Source organism: Vigna radiata, chromosome 5 (assembly GCF_000741045.1).
Source record: "Vigna radiata var. radiata cultivar VC1973A chromosome 5, Vradiata_ver6, whole genome shotgun sequence".
Taxonomy (NCBI): domain Eukaryota; kingdom Viridiplantae; phylum Streptophyta; class Magnoliopsida; order Fabales; family Fabaceae; genus Vigna; species Vigna radiata.
Genome location: NC_028355.1, coordinates 23,545,578 through 23,568,986, shown reverse-complemented (window position 1 = coordinate 23,568,986; position 23,409 = coordinate 23,545,578). Strand labels below are relative to the sequence as shown.

At 31.6% G+C, this 23,409-nt stretch overlaps 4 protein-coding genes across 4 annotated transcripts; 2 read left to right on the top strand and 2 right to left on the bottom strand.

Moving 5' to 3' along the window:
• Window positions 1-1,266: 1,266 nt before the first annotated feature.
• On the bottom strand, window positions 1,267-4,375 carry LOC106760488 (MLO protein homolog 1-like). Its single transcript, XM_014643917.1, has 14 exons — window positions 4,247-4,375; window positions 4,087-4,144; window positions 3,770-4,005; window positions 3,552-3,668; window positions 3,391-3,451; window positions 3,087-3,172; window positions 2,934-3,008; window positions 2,757-2,845; window positions 2,613-2,662; window positions 2,463-2,503; window positions 2,198-2,371; window positions 1,980-2,015; window positions 1,763-1,891; window positions 1,267-1,650 (listed from the first exon to the last, which is right to left on the bottom strand). Exons 1-14 carry the CDS (start codon window positions 4,373-4,375, stop codon window positions 1,267-1,269), a joined length of 1,665 nt encoding a protein of 554 aa, XP_014499403.1.
• A 3,588-nt stretch (window positions 4,376-7,963) lies between these two features.
• LOC106759963 lies at window positions 7,964-10,974 on the top strand. The gene is made up of 5 exons (XM_014643369.2): window positions 7,964-8,174; window positions 8,780-8,912; window positions 9,814-9,910; window positions 10,192-10,278; window positions 10,598-10,974. The coding sequence occupies exons 1-5, from the start codon at window positions 8,132-8,134 to the stop codon at window positions 10,730-10,732; spliced, it is 495 nt and encodes a 164-aa protein (XP_014498855.1). The 5' UTR covers window positions 7,964-8,131; the 3' UTR covers window positions 10,733-10,974.
• Window positions 10,975-12,496: 1,522 nt separating this feature from the next.
• On the top strand, window positions 12,497-15,386 carry LOC106762331 (glyceraldehyde-3-phosphate dehydrogenase B, chloroplastic). The gene is made up of 9 exons (XM_014646193.2): window positions 12,497-12,695; window positions 12,787-12,900; window positions 13,293-13,454; window positions 13,540-13,707; window positions 13,812-13,972; window positions 14,068-14,129; window positions 14,217-14,266; window positions 14,402-14,808; window positions 14,947-15,386. The coding sequence occupies exons 1-9, from the start codon at window positions 12,597-12,599 to the stop codon at window positions 15,077-15,079; spliced, it is 1,356 nt and encodes a 451-aa protein (XP_014501679.1). The 5' UTR covers window positions 12,497-12,596; the 3' UTR covers window positions 15,080-15,386.
• Window positions 15,387-16,315: 929 nt separating this feature from the next.
• LOC106762717 (glutamate receptor 3.3) lies at window positions 16,316-20,735 on the bottom strand. The gene is made up of 7 exons (XM_014646758.2): window positions 20,602-20,735; window positions 19,851-20,306; window positions 18,305-19,650; window positions 17,935-18,230; window positions 17,663-17,694; window positions 17,169-17,578; window positions 16,316-17,000 (listed from the first exon to the last, which is right to left on the bottom strand). Exons 2-7 carry the CDS (start codon window positions 20,107-20,109, stop codon window positions 16,602-16,604), a joined length of 2,742 nt encoding a protein of 913 aa, XP_014502244.1. The 5' UTR covers window positions 20,110-20,306; window positions 20,602-20,735; the 3' UTR covers window positions 16,316-16,601.
• Between the last annotated feature and the right edge of the window lie 2,674 nt (window positions 20,736-23,409).

Genomic DNA, 23,409 nt, shown 5'->3' with positions numbered 1-23,409 from the left:
TCATATGGCATACCATGATATTTATGTCAACACATATTTCAATAACATCAATTTTAAAACAAAAAAAAAATACATTCTTAAATTTAGAGGGCTAACAAAAATATCTCACTACTTTTAGAGATTAAAAGGCCAGTTTTAAATTTAATAGAAAAAAATTCAATTTTATATTATTGATGTTGGGTATTACATATTTACATGTGAAATGATAGTTCATCAATCAATTCTCCATTAAAAAAAAGTTTGACTTCCACAAAATCCCTATTCAGAGGCCACTGCTAGTTTTCACCTAATACTGTTTTGTCTGATGCATTTGTTGTCTGTGGAAACCATGATGTTTTTTTTAGTTAATAATTTATTTATTTATTTATATATAACTCTATAAAATACTCAGAGAATATATTTTTTACTTTATTGAGTGAAATACTTTGTTGACTGTGTTTCTATAATCCCTTTATTAATTAATTTATTTTGTTGTTGAATAATTAATTATTAATGTGCCGTCTTGACATAAAACATGGCAATGATTTGGAATCTTCCAACTAATGATTTTTTTGTGTGGAAGCGATTCCTTGGAAAGTTAGTGTAATATGAAAGTGACAAAAGCAATAGCGTGGGAGAGTTAGCAAAGTCTAATAACATACCCAAAATGTTTGGTATGTGCAAAACCCAAAAAGAAAAAGAACCAAAAGCACTGATTTGACGTACCAACTACACTTATGATTTACAAAAATTATACGAATATTCCTTAATTTTTTAAAAATTATAATAAAAATTACTGAATTAGTAAAAAAAATGACATATGTACTGTAGGAAAATATTATCAAAAAAATCTGATAAAATATTTTTTTTATTTTTTTTCTCTCAAAAGCTTTTTCTCCTTTTCATTAAAAGATACATAAAGATTTTAACAGTATTTTTTGTTACAGTCAATTCTAACCAAACACTCGTATGTCTTTGTTTATCAGTCTGTTTAAATTTTTACATCAGTGTTACAAAACATAAACTTTTGTTAACTGTAAACTTAATATGTTTGGGTAGTTATTACATTATATTTTATAGTTTGAGTTATAACTATTATCATTTGAATCAGAATGTCTTAAAAGAACAAGCACAGCTGAAAGCCATTAGCTTGAGAGAAAGGTTGCATATATGATATGACTCTTGTGCGAGGCTATTCTGCTATATGAATCATGTTCATTATCTTAAACACAGCTTCTTTAGCTGCTATTACCCGTTAATTCTGCAGACACAATCACACAAGTCCTTTCAAAATTGTTCACTTTTAAAGCTTACAAAGGAAAATTCGGTAATATGAGGTTCTCCATTTCTTGGAGCTTGAGGTGTCTGTGTCTGTATTATTTCATTCAATTGGTACGATGATCCTTCTGTGTCAGACAAGTCGGTATCAGATTGGTATGATCGTGGAGAATAAAGAACAGTATCAGTGTCTGTTTGGTTAGGCTTGTACTTGTGAAGTAAATGTATTGGTGATGATCCTTGGCTTGGTGTTGCTTCCCCACTCATTGTTCCCGAAGGAACATCTACCCCTGCTTTTCTCAACTTTCTCTTGTCTTTTGCAACCCTCTGCCATTTCTTTAGTGCCTTTGCAGTTTGCTCTTCAAAAATTGCTTTTTTCATGTGAGATCCCATCTACAAGTTAACACACACTTCATTTTATGATGCTGAATGAAAAGTTGACACAAATATTGGAGCTAATTAATGCTTAATCGAGTAATTTTGTAGTTAGTTTGAAACTGTTCACCTGTGTTACTAGGGAGTAGAGAGGAAATGTAATGTAACTACACACGACTTGCAAGACTATTCCAAGGAAAACCCTTGTCAGTATCAGCGGCAAGTTTTCATGGAAGCAAGATGTGATCTTGAATTCATACTGCAATTTGAGAACATCATTAAAACAATGAAGTACTCTAAGTTTGAAAACATCATTAAAAACATCTCTGGTTATGCATGCTACTTACCCATGTCCACAAGAAAAAGGCTATTTGGAATGCATTCTGCAAAACAACAGATAAATAACACACGTCACAAGAGAAATTGTTTGTTTCACAGTCATAACTTGTACTAACACCTCTTTTTTTATAAATTGAAAATCTCAGTTATATGTCATAATGTGTTAATCCAAATCAGTAATTTTTCTGCCTAAATTTATGTTATATACGGACACACAAGTTATGACCTCGAATAAGGTAAAGTGGATTAAGAAGGTAATCCACTGGGGCCGATTAAACCAAAAATACTTGTTGTTAGGCTCTACAATAGGGACTCCTCTGACAATTGTGGTTCGATCTTGAATTTCTTGGGCCATTTCCATGATTATAAGTTCAAGCTTGGTGCCCACTAATAGAAGTATCTGTCAAGCAATGAAGTTCAAGGGATGTTAGCATCATTAATTTTCTTTCGAGCTTGATACAAGCTTTTCAATAACAAGTTTCCTTAATTACCACTAGCGGCGCTAACGATAGCCAGGTGAGAGTGTACCATTCTGTAGCAATAAACAAAACAAAGTCAAGAACTTCAATAACAACACGGTTTTGAGCATTGCGTGTGTGAGTTGGAGACTTAAAAGAGAGGACCAAGTAGAGAAAACTTACTGTAAACGTTCACCAGCATAAAGACGATAGCGAAAGCCCATAACGGAATACTGCAAAACAAGAACTGATATGGTAAAAAAAGACCAAAATTGTGTTGTTAGATTATTAATGCGTTACAGATTTTTGAGGTCTTATGATTGATACCTTATACCCACGACCACTTTAAAGTCGTCCTCCATGGATCTTTTAATGTACTTTTGGAAGTCAAATTTGCTATTGGGAGCAAAATGTGCCTGAGTTTGTCAAAGTTTGTCACCAACTCAATTAATTCAAAACGGTAACAACATTTATTTAAGGTACATGTAGAACTTTGTCACCCACGTTAATAAATCCATGCCGCATGGTCATGTAATCAACCTTGGTGACAGACGCAAAGAATTGCCTGAAGAATGCTACCTGCAACAAACAATTACAAATATCATTTTGGTATTGTTTTCTTCTTCGTGCTGAACCAGAACAATGAATGAAACTCACAATCCATCGAATTCCTGGCATCCTAGACCAACCAGAGTGACGCCTAACAAACGATGTTTGATGCGCAAACCTGAACCTCGAAGGATCTGCCATAATTACATAAGACACAGTTCCATTACTTCTTATGTTACATATTATATACGTTGAATAACGCGCTTTTTTATACATATATGGGCAAACTTTCACAGATATTACGAAAATAAACAAGTCAAAAAGATATTAACTTCACAACAAAATATTAACATTGAAATCATCATGACTCCTAACATCTTCACTTTTTCAGAAGCTCGTGAAGATGACTTACCATTTGTAAATTGATACTCGAGAGAGGATGTTTCAGCTTCCCAAGCTTTCCATTTCTTCATCTGTAGAGCAATGCCATTTTCGTTATTCCCTTTTTTGTAGAAACAAATTAGGTAGAATAATGGAGTCGTTAGACCTTTGTATTTGGCAAAACAAACTTACTTTTGCTCGGGCTAGTACCATGGTCATTACGCTGTAGAATATGTGAAAAACAGCGAGGACGAAGATAAATATGTGCAACTGGTGCACCCCTGACTGAGAAATCAATGGCACTTTACCCTGATTTCTCATAACACATGTAAAGAGAGATAATTAATTACTGTTTAACATGAAAAAAAAAAAAAAAAAAACCGAGTATCAGAAGAGATAATCTTCCTCACTTTCTGTGAGCAATAATCACCACCAGAAGACGCAGTTGCTAAAACTCGACGCCATTCCATGTTGTCCTCAAAGTAAAGTAACTTCCTTCCGCCATTTGAATCATCTGGGTCCTTTGACGCTTCCACCTTCTTGCATGGAAGCATGATATCACCAGCTGATGCAGGGATGCATATCTTTGCAATGTATTGTGTACCAAAAGTAAGTAACAGGGATATAAATCCTAATAACATTAACTCTGCAAACAAACAAAAATCAACACATGTATCTGTATCTGTATCATCAAAATTTGAATTCACATCAGTCTAATTTTGTTCACCTGCTTTGATTTTCTCCAAGGCTTCACTCATGGCTTTCTTATGTCGTTTTTTAAACCACTGTGAGTGAGAATTAACGAATAACTTGGTCATGATCCAATCCAATTTCGCATAGCAGTTTATAGTTTATAACAAGTTAAAAAAACCAGAACAAAAATGAACCTTTTCAAGTAAATGGATTCCCTGTTCAATCAACACAGAGAGAATAACGAAGACTGCGCAAACAGCAGCCACTGCCCATGTGGGTGTTTCCTGCAACGTTCTTTCTCCGCCGGATGCTCCACCGGCCATTTCGCCAAGCTTAGTTTACAACATAAGAATAATATTAATAATCATTATTATTATAGGAGTTAATTAAGTTAAACACATTGTATTTATTGGTATAATTGAAGGTGTAGAGAAGGATGTTTTGTCATGTGCTTCCATGTTTTATCCGCCCAGAACGTAACGGTATTACAGTTACAGGAACCACGCAGTTTCCTTAGAAGACAGAACATGATTAATTAACTAATAAACATAATATAATAATAACGTTAAAGCCGGCCCTGGAAGATTATGCGTGGAGTTTTATTGGCTATCGATTCTGAGTGATGAACTATTCTTGATGTCATTAACTGAAGACGAGTGGGATCTTAGGACACACTGATCAAATAATAAAACATGTTACAATTAATGTATTTGTATATTAATATTTGTTAAAGTTCCAAAAAAAAGGTTAATATGTTCATAGTTTTCATAAATAAAAATTAAATCAGTTTAACAAGTTAATTTGTTGATTAATTTTAACTGATGTTAACAGTTTAAATTTGGTTAAAGTCATATATTACAAAATCCTCTTTCAAGGATTGTGCATTATTACAATAGCAAGAAAGGAAACTCCCAAACCAATGTGGTTTTTTAAATAATTATAAAGAAAATATTCTTTGACACACTTGAATTTTTTATATTCATTTGATATTATCTTTATTTACTTTTTATTCTCTTCTTTTTTAAAAAATTATAAAATTTTACACTTTTTAAATTATTTTACTTTTTTATTCTGTGTTAAATAAATGTAAAAGTATGTCATGATATTATTTATAAAATCAATGTATGAGAGTGAGCAAATAACGTATAAAAGAAAAGAAATGTGAGAAATGTTGTGAAAAATGTTGGTGAGTTACACTTTTACCCTCTATATATCATATATGATATTTAATATATATGTATCCGAATAATAGTAGTTAAAAAAAGTAATTTTTGTGAAAAAAACGATTTTTTAGGAGTATAATAGATAATTATTCATCAACTAGATTCACCGGTTATATTAATTAGAGGGATAATGATATTTAGACAACATTCTTTTGACAACATTTGAACATTGATTACGTGATTGGTCAAAAATTATTTCACAGTCAATAATAATAATCATAAACATTATTGTGGAGTGATTTTTGACCAATCACAAATTGACACGTAATCAATATTTAGATATTGTCAAAAAAATGTTGTCTAAATAACATTATCCTAATTAGAGATGTTAATTTAATTCATAGACTAATTTCGATTGACTTAAAAAGAATCTCTTTTGGAATAAGTGAAAATAAAAAATCCAACGTCGTAAATACTTTTTTAAAGTGAATTAAGATTAAGGTTAAAGTAAATTTAATCTTGATACAAGACTTTACGTAATTTTTAGAGCAACACATTAAACTTTGATCAAGATAAAATTGAGTTTGTCACAATTAATAATCGAGACGAGTCAGTTTGACTCTAATAAAAAATAAAAACAAATAAACTTTGACAAAAAAATCGATATATATTACTTATGTTAAAATTTAAAATGGGATTCAAAATATATAAGAGATTTAAAACAAATTTAAAAATAAAACAATTTATCTTAAAATGTATCATATTCTATTTTTTTTTAAATCTTTTGAGATGTTTTTTTCTTGTAGGTCTAAAACAACAATAAAAAAATATATTTAAAACCTTATTTCAGACTTAAAGCCATTAATACTAAAAACAATTTATAAAGTTGTTTTTTAAGCTTAAAATAAGAATTTTATCTACCTAGGCGTTAACCGGTCTCCCGATGTATACTTAATTGTAATTGATTGTATCCTATCCTTGATTAATTATGCTTTAATCAGAATTAGTTGTAACGAACTTTGTTTATAATATATATTTTTAGTCAATTGTTGTAGCGAAATTACATAATTTGTTTTGCATATTAAATTGTGTTCACGAGATATTCATATAAACTTTTAGTTCTCAGATGAACTAAGCATTGATTTACTTATTTATAATCTACAATTTGAATACTTAGATAGATGCGTGTATTTGAGTATTACTTATTTACTTACTATTTTACCTGTAGTATAAAAGCATGCATAAATATTTATTTTGGTTAAATATGTTTTTAGTCCCTATATTTTGGGGCGATTTTGTTTTTAATTCATTTTTAAACTAAGATACAATTTAATCTTTTAATTTTAAAAAACTCTGGTTTTAATCTTTTTTACTAAATTTTTTTAACTTTATTTGTTGTTTCAAGCACGTTTCATTATAGTATTTGGACTGTTTGACACTTTTGCTTCAATGTTAACAACATTTTGACGTTTGACACTTTTTTGCTTCAATGTTAATTGAGAAACATGCTTGAAATAACAAATAAAGTTAAAAGAATTTGATAAAAAAGACTAAAACCAGAGTTTTCTAAAGTTGAAAGACTAAATTGTATCTTAGTTTGAAAATGGACTAAAACCAAAATCGTCCCAAAATATAGAGATTAAAAACATATTTAACCCTATTTATTTCCATACCATAACTATTGATATATTTTATATTTAGTTCAATAACAAAAAATATATTTCTAATATAACATTCTTCTTTTTGTTAGTTTTATTTAAATTTTACTAATAACAAATATAATTAAATATAAGTTTGATTTTTAGTAATTGAAAAATGTGTTTATTAACAACAGAAGTAACATTAATATGCAAAGATTTTAAATTTACAAAAAAATGAAAAACGTTTTTTAAAATTAATTATATATTGATCTTCATTTATTATTTTTAATAAATTATTACTAAAAATTAAATATGTATTTAATTACCTCAGCTATTAATAAAATTTAAATAAAATTAAAACTTTTATATTAAAAAGTGACTATTTTTTTTATTGTATTTAAAATAAAACACGTCTATCTTATATATTAAATAGAAAAAGACGCTAAAAATATTATGCATTTGACATTATTTTAATTATTATGATTTTTTTTCTAGGTTAAACGGTTGACTTTTAAAACAATCCAGTTTATTAATTTTTTTTGCAATTATTTTGCAATTATTCTGTCAAGTAATAAACTATATTTTAAAAAAATAGTTTTTTTTTTTACTTTTTCGAACTAAAAAATATATATATTTTAAAAATATACCTAAATATAATTTAGATAATACATTAAAAACAATTATAAACCTTCGTTAATTTAAACATTTTCTATGCAAATCGGAATACTATACTTTTTATTTAATTCCTCTTCCATTTCTTTCAAACCAATCATTCACTTTCTACGTCAAATTAAACAAAACGTTACCAAACATGGAAAAGTATTAAAATAAAATTAAAAAAAAATATTAAGACTGACATTCTTTGGATGCCAAAAGACAACATTTACTGTAAATTTCATCAAATATACAAAGTCTATACAGAAAGAAAGTGTATATAAATTTCATTTAAAACACGTTTCAATTTCAGTTAAGAAAACGTGTTTTAATTAAAAAAAATATAAAAAAAAGAACACCGTTATATTTAAAAACAGTAAAATATTTTTATTATGAGCGGATATTTAGAGGAAAAAAAAAATAGAGAGAGGTGGTTATATCCGGAAGCAGTTCTCTGAACAGAACACGAGGCAGTGATTTGAGATATATATACATAAGAAGAAAGGAGAAGAGAAGAGAAAAAGAAAAGAACGAAACAAGTGTTACTTTCTTACTTGCTTTCCTTACATCCAAGCTTTGATATTATCGAACTTCTTCGTGATCACACTCACTCACCAATTCCATGGCGGCTGCTGTTCCCACCTCTTTCCTTCTAACCAAATCTGGTATCTTTCTCTCCGACTCTTCTTTTTTTCTTTTCAATATTATTCATTCTTCGCTTTATCTCTCTTTAATTACTTCCAAGATTTTTAATTTTGACCTGTTCAATGCAAAATTCGGCTATAGATAACCCAAAAACCGTTTCCCCTTATTTCGATCTCACCATAATCACAAATCTTTTATGTTTTTTTTTTTTCACGGTTCATTAGGGTATTACAGTCTCACTGATTTATCGTGAGCTTTTCTTGGGGTCTGTGTTCGAAGACAAATTGGATTTCACCGTGCCGCAAATTGGCTGTTACTTGTCAAGATAATCTTGTTTTTCTTGCTTTTTGTTTGTCGGGGAAGGGGGAGATGCGTGATATATATTTAAGATTTCCTGTGGAATTGTTTCATGCAATGTTGTCATATTTCTGTACAACATTAGTGGTGGTTTTTATTATTTTACTTCTCCCATTTATTATTCTTTTAACCCGAAAGAACATGTCTCGCTTTCTAGCTTCTATACTGTGGAACTAGACTCGTCTTGTGTTTGTGAGTGTTTTTTTTTTTTTTCCTAACCGAGCATCTTGTTTTAAAACTCTTTTACTGTTGCAAAAACTTTTACCAGCATCGTCCATAAACAAGGTGGACCACTCTCTGGTCAAGATTAAACCATACAACTCATGTCTGAATCTAAATCGACAAGGGAGAATGCAAACGTCTTTAGCAAGAAGGCCTTTAACAATCCAAGCTACATATAGGTATTTCTTTTTGTCTTGTGACTTTGTTATGACTGCTTTCTGTAGTCTGTCTTCATGAATGCGCTGAATTAGATGGGAAGTAATGCTTTATAAATGTTATTTATTCCTTTCGTTTCTTTGCAAGTGTTCTTCTAGAGAAACCAAGAAATGTAATAAGTTTTCTAGATTTTAATACGATATTTATAAGATTTCTGTCTAATCATTTTCACTTATAAATAAAAATGTGTAAACTAATTAAATATTAGGTGAAATATAATGGTATAAATGAAAAAGAAAAAGATTAATGAACGCCGTGTTGAACTTTGAAAGTGATAGTTTAGTAAAAACAAAAATCTTTAAGAAATGCGATCCTTAAAAAGAAACAGAGGGAGTAGTTGTTATGCAAACAATACATGATAGTGTTGATTAGATAGAAGTTGTGAACAGAAACATGGTTAAGCACCTTTTTTGGGAACTTTTGTTTGGTCACATTTGGACTCAAATAAATGCATGTTTGATCAAGAGTATTAATTTAACTTAAATGAGCTAACAATTTAAAAGGAGTTTTATACTTCATCCAATTATAAATGACCGTGTAAAGTAAATTTGTAGACTTGATAACTATTTTAGAAGCTGTACCTAGAATGGTTTCTGATTGTTCGACAGTGTAAAATTCTTGACAAAGCGTGAAAATCAAACCCTTTAAACATTTATAATCATTGTTATTGTTTTTATCTGATACATGCCTTAAAGTCACTGCCACAAATAATAATCACAAGTTCACGACTCTAAGGAAAACATAGCTAAAAGAGGAAGAAACAGAACACCAGAAATATTCTTGAATGAGAAAAAGAATTGACTGTGGAAGTTGTTTGATGAATATTTGCGATTAACTTGACCTCTGCTTCCTTTGGCACTACAGTGATGGTGGAAGGCCCAGCAGTGCTGGTATATTTGTTGGTGGGTTTGTCTTGGGAGGGTTAATAGTTGGCACTCTTGGTTGCGTGTATGCACCTCAGGTAGTATTTGCTACTGAAATATACTTTTTCAACGGGATACTTTCAGATGTTTTTCTTGCTTAAAAACTCATCAATCATGTGACTGCATACTGGAATTAAATTGGTTAACTGCTTGTATTTATCCGGTCAACAAGGTATGTAATATAAATACAAGTAGGTGGCTTTGCACATGTTTAAGATTTCAGGAAGTGCATTGTAATTTTTTCTTCAAAATTTATAAGATGGAGATCGGTATTTTTTTTTTATTGCTTGAGTATTATTATTATTTTATTATTCCACAGATCAGTAAGGCCATAGCTGGCGCGGACAGGAAGGAGTTGATGAGAAAATTACCAAAGTTTATATATGATGAGGAAAAGGCTTTAGAGGTGAGCAGTTGCTTGCTCTTGATACCATCCATCATGTTTATCTTCTTATAAGGGATTCTTGCCAAAGTTGATATTGCCGTAGGCTTTTGCTGGGAGGCCATAACTGTTGTGTGATTAATTTCATTGTTCTCCTTATCAATTTTACTTTAGACCCTTATATGCCAGATTTATATAATTATTGTTCTACTGTTGGAAAAGGTTACGTCCAATTATGTCCTAATACTATGTGGGGAATTGCACCTGTACTTGCTGCAACATGTTGGTTTTAAGAGAGGGTATTACTTCAATGACTAGCAAAATTTGCTTGCCTGATTTGCAGAAAACCAGGAAAGTTCTGGCTGAGAAGATTGAACAACTGAATGCTGCCATAGATGATGTTTCTGCACAGTTACGTTCAGAGGAGGCCACAAACGGAGTAGCTGTTAATTCTGATGAAATTGAAGCTGCCACATGAGACTGCTGCCGAGTGCTGTGATGTCATAGTACAAAATGTGTCATTGCTCTTTTCAGTAAACAATCTTTTATTGGTACAAAGTGTATTTTGATTTTATTGTAATATCTTTCTATTTCTTAATAATAAACTCTGGTTTTCTGCAAATGGCTGCCGCTACTGTGGGTAAAATAGTCGTTACGCTTTTATGGCTCTGATTTCTTTTGTTCTATCAGCCATTTATTTATAGTAAAAAGTTTCCATGATGGGCATGGTACTGGAGCAACGCTGGTCGTTTTCTGGTTGGGATCATTTAATAATCCAGGTTTGATGATTGTTAATACTAGGATCATGTCACTTTTGCTGCCACCATGAATTCGATGAATGTTGATCTATATGTTTATGCTTTTAATCTTACTTGGACAATAACACTTAAACAAGCATTGTGAAAACAATTTAATTAGATTGCATCCCATTATCCTGAAATAAAAATTGTTATAATTCTATACTGCATCAAAATCAAACATGTCTTTAGAAAGAAAAAACGAATCGTGCTTGAAGTTGTTTTTATCACAAATTAATTGACTAATTAACACGAGTAAGCCTCATAAAGCTTCTTTTCATATTCATTACATGTTTTAGCTTTTATATATGTTACCATGAGGATTACACGACTAATATTTGGATAATTGTTTTCAGGATTTTTATGAATAAAAATAATAAATTTCTAAAAGAATTAAATAAGTTATTTTCTAATTTGTAAAAAAAGTAAACTTACTTCCACTGTTAAGAGTCTTAGGATCAATTTATCCAATTAGACTCTTATTTGTTTATTTATGTTTCACGGAGGTACTTAGGGAAAACAACTACTAATAATTAAAATGGTTTATATATATATATATATATATATATATATATATATATATTTGGAAATGTAAATATAAAAAATTAGATTAATTGAAAATATATAAAAATAAATTAAAATTCTAAAGAAGAAGTGGCATATTATTTAATTGTTTTTTTATGTACGATTTAGTATTTTTTCTTCATTTGTTTTTGGTTTCTCGTTGTAATTGATTTTTTTTTATCCAAACTTTTTTCCATGCTAATGAAACAGTACCTTTTACCGTTTACTTCAGAAATTCTTATTACTCATGAATCAAGGTAATACTGCTGAAAATTATGGGTAATTTACTGAAAATAAATAAGTTATTTATTAATATTTCCAAATTACTTTAATTTTAAATTAAAATGAAAAATAGTATTTACTTTTTCACCTTGTTCTTATGTTACACTGTTTGATTTACTTCACGCCTATACAATGAAATTATACATTCTTAAAAGTGGGGAGTCCTCTCTGTTGTACAGTATTTCTTCCACGTGATCTTTTAAATTTTTATATTACCAAAAAGGTCTCACACTCAATTTTTTTTAATGTATTTTATTTTTCAATAATTTCATTATGTTAAAAATAATTACTCGTAATTTGTTGTATCTTAATTTAAATCACTTTTATCTATGTAAGTTACATAATTTTGAATAAAGATCAAACTTATGTAGATACACAGGAAACGTGTGGATGCAAAGTAGGGTTTGTGATTGCCAAAAATGGAAAAAATAAAAAATATTTTCCTGTTGAGAAAGTAATGAACGGCCATAATAATGATACGTGGCTAAAAATATGAAGTGGCAATATTGAAAAAATTGAGCTCCAAACATTATCTTATCCCATAGATTTTCTCACATCTTATTCACCACTCATTCCCGTTATTTTCCTTCTTTTTTTTTCTATGACAATCTGCAAAGAATAAAACAAGAGGAGGAAATGCAACTTTGTTGCTGATATATACATTGTGACACAGAGTTGTAGCACACCCTTGTTGCATCCATGGCCTCTCATGCGGCTCTAGCTTCCACAAGGATCCCCACAAACACCAGGTTCCCATCCAAGGCTTCTCACTCTTTCCCAACCCATTGCACCTCTAAGGTTCATTTCTTGCATTATCAATTTCCATCTTTCCTTCTTTCACTTTAATATGTCTCCACACTCTCTCATACATTTCACTTTGCTTCTGCAGAGACTTGAGCTCACAGAATTCTCTGGGCTAAGATCCTCTTCATCTGTCACCTACGCTAACAATGCTAGGGAATCTTCCTTTTTTGATACCGTGGTTGCCCAACTCACTCCCAAGGTTATTATCTTATACTTATGATTCATTGGATCCTCATGATGAGACTTACTTGTATAGATTATATATATCTATAGACAACAACCTCTTACTTTCTGTGTTTTTTACAAAATGTTACATTCACTACATCTATGATATAGAAACCATGAGAAATGAACGACAAATTTTATCTGTATAACACCTAGAGAGAAATACGAGACTTTGTCGTAACTGTTTTATAGTATCTTTAGTAATGAAAAATCTTGTTTGCCAATAAAAAAATATGATGTGATACACAATCTATTGACATGAAAAGTATTTTTGTATAGAACAATGTAACAATTGTATGAATAAAGCATGGCTTCTTAATTATTCTTTATGTCTTTTTCTACTTCTAATTTGCAAACTAAAAGCAGACCAATGGATCCACTCCTGTGAGAGGAGAAACAGTGGCCAAGTTGAAGGTGGCAATCAATGGTTTTGGACGAATTGGCAGAAACTTTCTTCGTTGCTGGCACGGCCGAAAAGACTCACCCCTTGATGTTGTTGTTGTAAACGACAGTGGTGGTGTCAAGAATGTAAGTCATTTAACTATCTTGGCTTAGCTGGTTTTATTGGCACAGATATTTTTGTTTCACTAATTCTGCTTCACGTATGATCCAGGCTTCACACCTGTTGAAATATGATTCTATGCTGGGAACATTTAAAGCAGATGTGAAGATACTAGACAATGAAACCATCACTGTTGATGGTAAGCCCATCAAGGTTGTTTCAAGCAGAGATCCTCTTAAGCTTCCTTGGGCTGAACTAGGAATTGACATTGTTATTGAGGTAACCTCCATTACTTGATTTATCTTACACATCTTGTATAGTGAATTAAAAATTTGTTTACTAATGGAACAGCTTATAAAAAGAATGAATGAACTTTTGTTCAGGGAACTGGAGTGTTTGTGGATGGCCCTGGGGCTGGCAAACACATCCAAGCAGGTGCCAAGAAAGTTATTATCACTGCTCCTGCAAAGGGTGCTGACATTCCAACTTATGTTGTTGGAGTAAATGAAGGGGACTACACTCATGAGATCGCTAACATTATAAGGTCTGTGACACTGAACATTGTTTTTGTGCCACTGAACTGATTATTCATATTTTATCCTGCTTCTTGTTTTTTCTTATTGTTTCTTCAATGTGCAGTAATGCTTCTTGCACCACAAACTGTCTTGCTCCCTTTGTGAAGATCTTGGATGAAGAGTTTGGTAAGCAAACACTGATCACACTGGCAGTTATTATTTAAGAGAGATGTTACAGGCTCAAAGTCACTTCCCTTTGGTCTGTGTTTCCAGGAATTGTGAAGGGAACCATGACAACCACTCACTCCTACACAGGAGACCAGGTACAAGATCGATCAACCACTGGTTTGACCATGCATTTGTAATTATATGACTATGATTTACACGTCTCAGTTAAATATAGAGAAATGATATCATCACTGCGTATATATATGATCAAGTATCATGTGGTTGTGCAGAGGCTTTTGGATGCTTCACACCGTGACTTGAGACGAGCCAGGGCTGCAGCACTGAACATTGTCCCAACCAGCACTGGAGCTGCGAAGGCTGTGTCTCTGGTGCTGCCACAGCTGAAGGGGAAGCTGAATGGCATTGCACTCCGTGTGCCTACACCCAACGTTTCAGTTGTTGACCTTGTAGTGAATGTTGAGAAGAAGGGTCTCACTGCTGAAGATGTGAATGGAGCATTCAGAAAGGCTGCAGAGGGGCCATTGAAAGGTGTTCTTGATGTGTGTGATGTTCCACTGGTGTCCATTGACTTCCGCTGCTCTGATGTTTCTTCCACCATTGACTCCTCCTTGACCATGGTCATGGGAGATGACATGGTTAAGGTGGTTGCTTGGTATGACAATGAATGGGGTTACAGGTTAGTTACTTCACTCTACATGTATAATAAACTCTATGATTATTAAGGCCGGATTTCTTATAACATAAAGAAGATGAGTAATAAGATTGTGTTTTGATGATAGTTATGAATTGATATTTAGAACATTGGTGATTGCAGCCAAAGAGTTGTAGATTTGGCACATTTAGTAGCAAGCAAGTGGCCAGGAACACCTAAAGCAGGGAGTGGAGACCCATTGGAGGAATTCTGCGAGACAAACCCTGCTGATGAGGAATGCAAAGTTTATGAATAGAGGATCGCTAGCAGCAGCAACCCATTTTTACTCTTTCTTTACCTCTTTACCTTGTGTTAAGCGTATCATGTGAAAAAGAAGGATCTTTTTCAGACAGACAGTGTCTGAGGGCAGATTTTCAAAGTTTAAATTTATCTGTAGCCAATAATAAGTTTTGGCGTGATTCATGTTCATGAATACCACCCATATATTCATTCATATTGCATTTCTTAATTCTTGTGACAGAGTTACATAACTCAAAAACAAGGGCAATTATTACTACTGTAACTTAGATGGGAAAGTGGGAATAATTCAGTGTTGACTACAAGACTCCCTGTCTCCCTCACATGGCTCACGGCTCCATCACCATAACTGGTTTGAGTTTGCTTTTACAGCTACCATCTCTTCTTTTTCCTTCATTTTCTTTCTCACTATAACAAAGACAAACACCAAAAAAACAGACTATTTCTCTCTAAATTTTCCACTGTTCTATAGTTATAATTTGTAAAGAAATAAGTAAGTAAATCATAATAAGATAGTTACAGTAGTTTGTATGAAAAGACTAATTAGAAATATTTTGTCATTATTGAAGGTTAGATACCACAAATTTTATAATAATTGTATTGTTAATGTATTATAAGATTATATATCAAATATAAAGATATCAAATTTTTAATATAAAAGTAAAATAATAAATAAAATAGAATGTTATAAAATAATATATTTAAACATATTATTTTAAAATATAACATTTTGTTTAATACAATTCGATATTAGTTTTTATTTTAATTTAAATTTTATCCTACATCTAATTTATATTTTAAAAATACTTTTATATCAAATTATTTTAAAAAAATATTTTATAAATTTTTTTAATATATATTAAAAAAACTGTTCTATTTCATCAATCAAAATACAAAACTTTTGTTCGTCTCTTCTTCTCTTTTCTTTTCTACTTCAAATCCAAACAAAACATAAGTTAATATTAATAAAATTGTTTTATTCCATTAATAAAATCAATTATAAATTGCAAATTTTTTATTCTTCTCTACTCACTTCTTATACTTTTGTCTCTCCTAATATACTTTTTTTATTTAAAGATTTATAGAAATGGGTAACGATACATAGACATTCCTTCTTTTTTTTCTGCATCTACTTAACATTAATAAAATCGTATTTTTATTATTAAATATGAAATAATTATGAAAGTATTAAATAGAAAAGTAAATATATTCAGTTCTTGAGGTACTAGATAGGTATTGAAAAATTAAAAGGTGTACATATATCATCTTCCTATAAAAAGGACAGAAAACATATCTTTTCTCTATCTGTATTTAGAACATCTTAAAATGTGTAAATACAATAGCATGTAACAGAACTACCTATGTGATGTGTTAACACTTCATAACATGTTCTCCGTCCGAGGAAAACTTGTAACTATGAACATTATCAATAAAAAATCAATGACATCAAAGTGTTAAGTTGAATTAGGTGCCATTTCTGTTTGTAGTTGTAGTTGTAGTTGTAGTTGTACCCTCTTTGGCTACCTTACCAGTTGATCATCAAGTGATCTTTCTCTCTTTCTTCCATTACTCCTTGATGGATCTTCTTTCTCGTCAATGAGCGAGAGAAATCTCTGAAAACGACCAGAAATTGACCAGGCAGTAGTAGAAGATGGAGGTTCAGAAGGAGGAGATTTCCATAACTGGAACATGATCTGCAAAAAATGCAAAAGAAGAGCAACAAAACAAGCTATCCCGCAAATGAGAAATAGACCCCAGAAGCTTTTAAGCTGAAGACGATCTGAGTCGATTTCAGCATTGTCTAAACAAGAGCTTCGTGTCATCCACTTGTCATGAATCCGCTGTAGATCACCCGTTTCAGAGAGTTGTAGAATGGCTGTTGACATATCCTCGGCCAAAGGGGAGTCCCGAGGGAATGCCTGACAGGCCAACAAAACCAGAATCATGATTCTCATAACCAAAAAGTACCATTTGAAAACCTTTTATAGGAGTAAAATGATCATAACAAATGAGTTCATCTAATGCATATATATATATTAGGATTTCAGAAATTATGGATCTAAAAGTAGAGAACTAGAGGTACTCACAAAGCCCCAGCCACTTCTGGTGAACTCCTGACCAACAATTCTGAAGGTGCACTGGCTTGATAAGAAGATTTCAACATAAGGTCGTTCATCAACAATAGCAGCAACACCTCCTCTTTTTTTAGGACCAAGCTTTAGGGCCATAGCATATTCTTCTGGAGTTCCAAGGGCAATAAGCCTGGATTTGGATATTCCAATATCTTCAGTCAGGTAATGTTCTGCAAATGAACCAACTTGGTAACCTATAGGTTCATCACCAGCCTTTAAACTATCTATTCCACTGATAGGAGAAGATAACTGTTGCACTGTGAGTATGGATGTTAAACTTGCAGTGTAGCTGGAAGTGAGGATCAAGACCACAAATAGCCATAGAAGCATCACAAACCGACCAAGACCACTCATGGTATTCTCTCCTGCAGAAACAATGAAAAAAAAAAACAAATAAAAAACTTCATTGTGTCCATCCACCAAACAAAAGAAACCGAGGTTTCACTTACTGTGGGAAAAAAACAGAGTTGACAGGCTAAACCTGCAGACATTGTTAAAATATGGATCAGACACAAACGAGATTATCCAGTTCAATCATGAAGATGATTCTAAAAACGTGTTTTGTGCATCCTATTGATAAGCATAATGGCATGAAAATCCAGTAAACATGATGCTACCGAACAGGAAGGTGTTGCAATGTTTCTCATGGACCACCCACAAGTAAAAGGTATGCAACCATTAAGCCAAGTATAGAAGTAAGATGATCAAGCAAATAACTTACCATAACAAGGTTATAATTTGCTGTCTAGGTGGACCTCTGAACTCATCATTGATCCTGTGTTCCAGAATCCATATAACTATCCCAATGAAAAGGAAGAAACATGCAGTGACAATCCACATAAGAGTAGTAAATGGCTGCAGGAAAGCCCAACCACCAGAATTAATTTTTGTAAATGGGGCCACCACAACAAGTCCCGATGCTGCATACGGTTGTGTAAAATCTACAACCCTTGTCCGATTTGTGACAATAGCGATGTCACCAATGGCACCATCAAAGTACTGTACCAAGAAAATGTACTAATTAGGCAGTTGATTAAAATAACACGCCGCAATATGTTATAGAGGATCAGAATTAGGAGACATAAACATACACCAGTTGTGATCAAACGGACAAGTTCTGTGTAGCTTGGATTTTTGTGTCCGTCTCCAAATGGAACAAATTGGTAAGGAACGGCATAAGGCAACAAGTTCAGAGCTGCTGTGAATACATCAACACAAAAACCTTTAAACATCTCAGTTCCCTTCACTGGTGAAACAAATTCACGATAACTGACTCTGATAGGCACACCAATCCTCAACTGTCTACCATTATTTGGGAAGACCCATCCACGGGGTTTAGATAATGTTTCTCCAGGCCATATCACACTGTAAAGCTTCTGATTCGCACTAGATCTATTAGGTGGCTTTGCATACAGTATCTCAGGAGATACAATTGACAAACCAGAATAGTTGGACCAGTAACCAACCCTCCTAAGGCCAGTTCCAACCACATTAAGCACGTCATAGGCAGGATGAACGAGAGATCGATCTGCTTCAAATTTCATTCGACCTGATAGTCCAACAAAATCACTCTGCAATATGTTGTTCAGCAGAAGCGTTCCGTTGTCAAAAATGCTCATTGCATCAAGGTTCAAATCACTTCCCTTATCAGCAGCACCACCCAAACTTGTGTAATTCGTACTCGAAAGAACCCCACCCTGACTGAAAAAAGCATCAAGGGCCCGTGCAACAAGCCACACAGAATCATAAGCGTAGAGGCCATAAGAATGTAACCCCAAAGAGCCACCGGTCAACTTGTTCCACCGAGAGACAAATCCCCTTTTTCTATCTGAATCAGGTGTATGCTGGCGCAGAACAAGTACTCCTTGGAGAACATCCATTGTTTCTGAAGGGAGAGAAGCAGAATCCAAAAGTGAAGAGAGCCAGTCTGTGACTATCCACACATAGCCATTGTTTGTCATCCCAAGATAACGCGCCACATTGAAAACCATAAAACCATAATCAGTTTGTGCATGGAGAACAATGACTCGAGACTGCATCAGTGCCACTTTCACTAGCAAACTAGTAATTTCTCCTCGGTTGACTTGAGTTCCGGAATTAATCCCTTCCTTGAAGGAGATTCTACAGCGCCTGGCAGCTAGTTCATCGTCCAAAGCAGCCACACCATTCCGTCCATAATCATCATCCACGTATATTGCAATCACCTCCTTCCAACCATAGTAATCAATGATTTCAGCAACAGCCTTCATTTGGTACAGATCACTCTGTGTTGTCCTCACAAAGAAAGGAAATTGCAGCGATGTCAGGGTAGGGTCTGTTGCGGCAAATGACAACAAAGGAACTCGTAGTTCATTTGCAACATGGGATATTATATGCGCAACCACAGAAGATTGTGGTCCTATTATAGCAACAACATCAGTCTCCATGAACCGCAAAGCTGCAATTATCAGTCAAAACAACATACTTATCACCTATTCTTAGTAACATAACAAACAATTAACTACATAATTTAAACACAAAACTCAGATTCAGTTCCAACTGCGTTTATAGTACTGTCTCTCTAATTAAACAGAATTAGAGTAACAAGGTTTGCATTAAATGGAAAAATATAATAGCACAGAATCGAAAATAAATCACCTTGAACCATGCCTAAGAAACCGCTGTAATTGGAATTTTGCATAGTGAGAACAATTTTAGTTCCATGTAGAATGCTAGTGTCGGCGTTAACATCTTTCACGGCTTCCTCCAATGTAATTTTAGCCACTTTCCCTAGAATAGAATCGAGGTTGAAGATTGCTCCAATGTTGACGATGGCGGGTCTCGAGGACGACACGTTTGCAGCCCTCACAAATCCCAGACACCACACCACCCAACAAACCACCCGAAACGAATTCATCTCAATCAAGAACGATTTTTCCCTTCAATTTTTCAAGCATTCACTGATTCCCAAGACAAAAACACCATCTTGCCCGACCCAAAAGAATGGCCGAGAGAAAACGGTAACAGCAACCTCGTACAAACCACCAATCCCAGGAAAGTATTTCAAAACTTTAAATACTTTAGTGAAACAGAGAAGCTTGATTCAATGGAAACCTGGAAGTCGTGAGTGGTAAGGTTTCACATTTATTAAAAAGGAAGCAGAAGAAAATATGGTTGTTTGGAATTACAATGTAAACAAAAAACACAAGAAATAAAACAGTACTACTAGATTTAGAAATTGGATATAAAGGGTGAAGAAATTAATTAATGTCGGTCTGTCTTTCTTGGAGTAAAAAAGTAATAATGGATTGAAGAACAGGAACAGGTAGTGGGTGTGGAGTGGGAGTGGGAATCCCACCGCATCATCTGCAAATTGTAAATAATAAATGATAAAGCTTTTTGTAAGAACCTTATTGCGACCAAGAAAAACCACACACCCTCATCATCCATCCACGCTTTCACATGTAAGACATAGAAACAAAGTTAACTCTTTCAGGTTTAAACTTCTTAGATCCTCCCAAAACTCCATTTTCAATCCTGCTACTGGCCCGCCAAACAAGCAAGCAAAAAAAATTAATTTTTTCCCACAAATATATAATATTACTATATACTTTTAGTTTTAATAATTGAACCATCTTTATTTAATTCATGTGCTAGGTTTAAGACGCTTATTTAACATAATTTTCATGCAAAGCGAACATATAAAGTAGATTTGATTGATTTAACAACACTTTTATAAACTTTATGTCCTAATAAGGCACACATTACAAGAATGAATTGATGTTTGTATTGAATATACGAAAAATGGATTTTTTTCTGGAGTTTTAATTATTTTTGCAGTTACTTTTTCAATATTCTTTTCTTGAGTGCAGTAAGAAGCTGTCTTCTTTTTCCCTGAAACACACCAGGAATAAACTAAACTGACTCTGAAAGAATGAACACACCAACAGAGTGTTTCATTTTGCTTTGTAAATATCGAATCATGAAGTAAAAACTCTTCCTTTAATTTTATAACTTCAAAATTTGAAATTTACAGAATGAAAAATTTCATAACAAAATGCAAAATTAAGTATAAATCTGAAAAGGTTTGGGGTGGGTTAAAAGTTGAAAGAAGGAGTTGGTGTGTCGGGAATAAAGATAAAGATTTGTATGGGGACAAAGCAAAGACACAGTCCTTTTCTTCTTTTTATTTGTTTTTTTTTTCTTTTCTTCTTTCTTTCTTTCTTTTCATATGGAGATAGATGAAAAGAGACCAAACAATGGTATGAGGTTATTGCCGCTTTTTCTCGTACACACAAATGTTATGTTGGAGTGAAAGAATTGGTGACATGGAACATAACAAAATTGCAGCCTTTTCAATCATCTTCTTCTTTTTCCTGCTCTCACCTTCATAAAACAGTATTCTTTATTTTGTTTACATGATTTCTAATCTCCTTTCTTCTTCTCCACCTTTCATTTTTTCAGAAAGTTAAGATCAGATGTCACCCACTTGCTTCCTTCTACTCTTAAACTATTTTATTATCCTTTAATCTTCTTTCTTGTGTATTTTACAGCTTGATTTAAAATATATATTTTCTTTCTCCCTCCTTTTTCTTTTTTTATTTTCAATTATTATTTAGTCCATAGAAGACATAATGTATGAATTTCTTTAATTTCTTCCTTTTTAAATGTGTCATTCATTTTTTAATTCATGTGGTATTTATAGTATTTGATTCTATATTCTTAACAAATTTTAATATAATTCTCAGAAATTTCTTTTAAATATTTTATCACCAGCTTTCATATTTATTGAATGTAATATAATTTATGTTGTTTTAATCAATTTTGACTTTATGTATGTAGTAGCCACATGACAAATGTGTGTAGCATGTCTTGTATTATATACATGCATGGTTGACTATAAGATAATCTTTACATATACTCAAAGTTTGTGTACCTTTATTATATATACATGAATCCATCCATGTGTTAAATTGGTTCCTTTAATTCAATGCCCACTCAAATGGGATGTAAGTGAAAAGACAAAATACACAAACAATAATGTATTAGTCAAAATAACTACAATAAGAAAAATAAGTGAACACGTCTTTCCCACCTGTTGAATCAATAAAACAAACAAATAAAGATGATAATAATTTTATATCTTCTTTAATTACAAATCATGAATTTATTTTGTCAATATATAATTATTAAATTCAATAAATAAAGTGTGAAAGACAGAAAGATAAAAAAAAATTATTAAAAAAATCTTATAGATTAAAAAAGTGATATTTCAGTGTATATATATATATATATATATATATATATATATATATATATATATATATATATATATATAATTTTTTTACTTTGCCAATATTCACTTATTGTGTTTTATGTCATTGTACTTTATTATTTACAAATATTTGATTAATGTTGTAAAAATATTATTTTAAAGAATTTTAAATGAAAAAAAAAAACTCCTTTCCATTTCATACCAAATCGAAAGTTTAATTATCTACAAATAATCATTTATGATAAAAAAGTTATCTACAAAATAAAAAAAAAATATCTATAATAAAATTATAAAATTTAATTACATATTATTATAACAAAGTAAACATGTATACGTGTAACCGCTAATGGTTTCACACTAATAAAAAAGAAAGTTTAATAATATAACTTTTTGTTCATTATTTTTATGTTTTTAATTTGCATTTTGTTACCTTATCTTTGTTTTCTCAAACATAATATATCTATAAACCCAAACATATTATAGAAATTAAGAAAAAATAGAAAAAAAAGAAAAAAACAAGATTATTTAAAGTGAGAAAAAAATGAAATAGAAAATTTATAAGGAAAATGTGACAGAAAAAAAATTAAAATCAACTGTATAATATAACTAATTACAAAAATGTATTTAATTATATTTTAAAAAAGGATAAAATATAAATTAAACTTGGAAATAATTAATTATGAAGTAATTAATTTATATAATGAAAATTAATATATTTTTAAAATATTGCATTTATTTAAATTAAATATATATAATATTTAATTACATATTAATTTTTCACATACAATTTTAAAGAGATAAAAATGTGTTAAAAAATTAATATTTAAAATTAATGTTTAAAATATATTTAATAAAACAATAATAGAAAAATAATATAGCAGAACTACTCTAATAAATAATAGTACATTTTAATTATTAAACATCCATATGAATTAATATGAA

Excerpts from the sequence above, each read along its gene's own strand:
- LOC106760488 (XM_014643917.1), bottom strand. The coding sequence starts at position 4,375 with ATGGCCGGTGGAGCATCCGGCGGAGAAAGAACGTTGCAGGAAACACCC. Across the intron at positions 4,145-4,246 it reads GAATCCATTTACTTGAAAAG|TGGTTTAAAAAACGACATAA; the intron begins GTTCATTTTTGT and ends TCTCACTCACAG. Across the intron at positions 1,892-1,979 it reads CCTTTTTCTTGTGGACATGG|TATGAATTCAAGATCACATC; the intron begins GTAAGTAGCATG and ends CTCAAATTGCAG.
- LOC106759963 (XM_014643369.2), top strand. The coding sequence starts at position 8,132 with ATGGCGGCTGCTGTTCCCACCTCTTTCCTTCTAACCAAATCTG. Across the intron at positions 8,175-8,779 it reads TTTCCTTCTAACCAAATCTG|CATCGTCCATAAACAAGGTG; the intron begins GTATCTTTCTCT and ends AACTTTTACCAG. Across the intron at positions 10,279-10,597 it reads ATGAGGAAAAGGCTTTAGAG|AAAACCAGGAAAGTTCTGGC; the intron begins GTGAGCAGTTGC and ends CCTGATTTGCAG.
- LOC106762331 (XM_014646193.2), top strand. The coding sequence starts at position 12,597 with ATGGCCTCTCATGCGGCTCTAGCTTCCACAAGGATCCCCACAAACACC. Across the intron at positions 12,901-13,292 it reads TTGCCCAACTCACTCCCAAG|ACCAATGGATCCACTCCTGT; the intron begins GTTATTATCTTA and ends AACTAAAAGCAG. Across the intron at positions 13,455-13,539 it reads ACAGTGGTGGTGTCAAGAAT|GCTTCACACCTGTTGAAATA; the intron begins GTAAGTCATTTA and ends CGTATGATCCAG.
- LOC106762717 (XM_014646758.2), bottom strand. The coding sequence starts at position 20,109 with ATGAATTCGTTTCGGGTGGTTTGTTGGGTGGTGTGGTGTCTGGGATTT. Across the intron at positions 18,231-18,304 it reads TCCGTTTGATCACAACTGGT|TACATTTTCTTGGTACAGTA; the intron begins GTATGTTTATGT and ends CTGCCTAATTAG. Across the intron at positions 17,695-17,934 it reads CAAATTATAACCTTGTTATG|GTTTAGCCTGTCAACTCTGT; the intron begins GTAAGTTATTTG and ends CAATGTCTGCAG.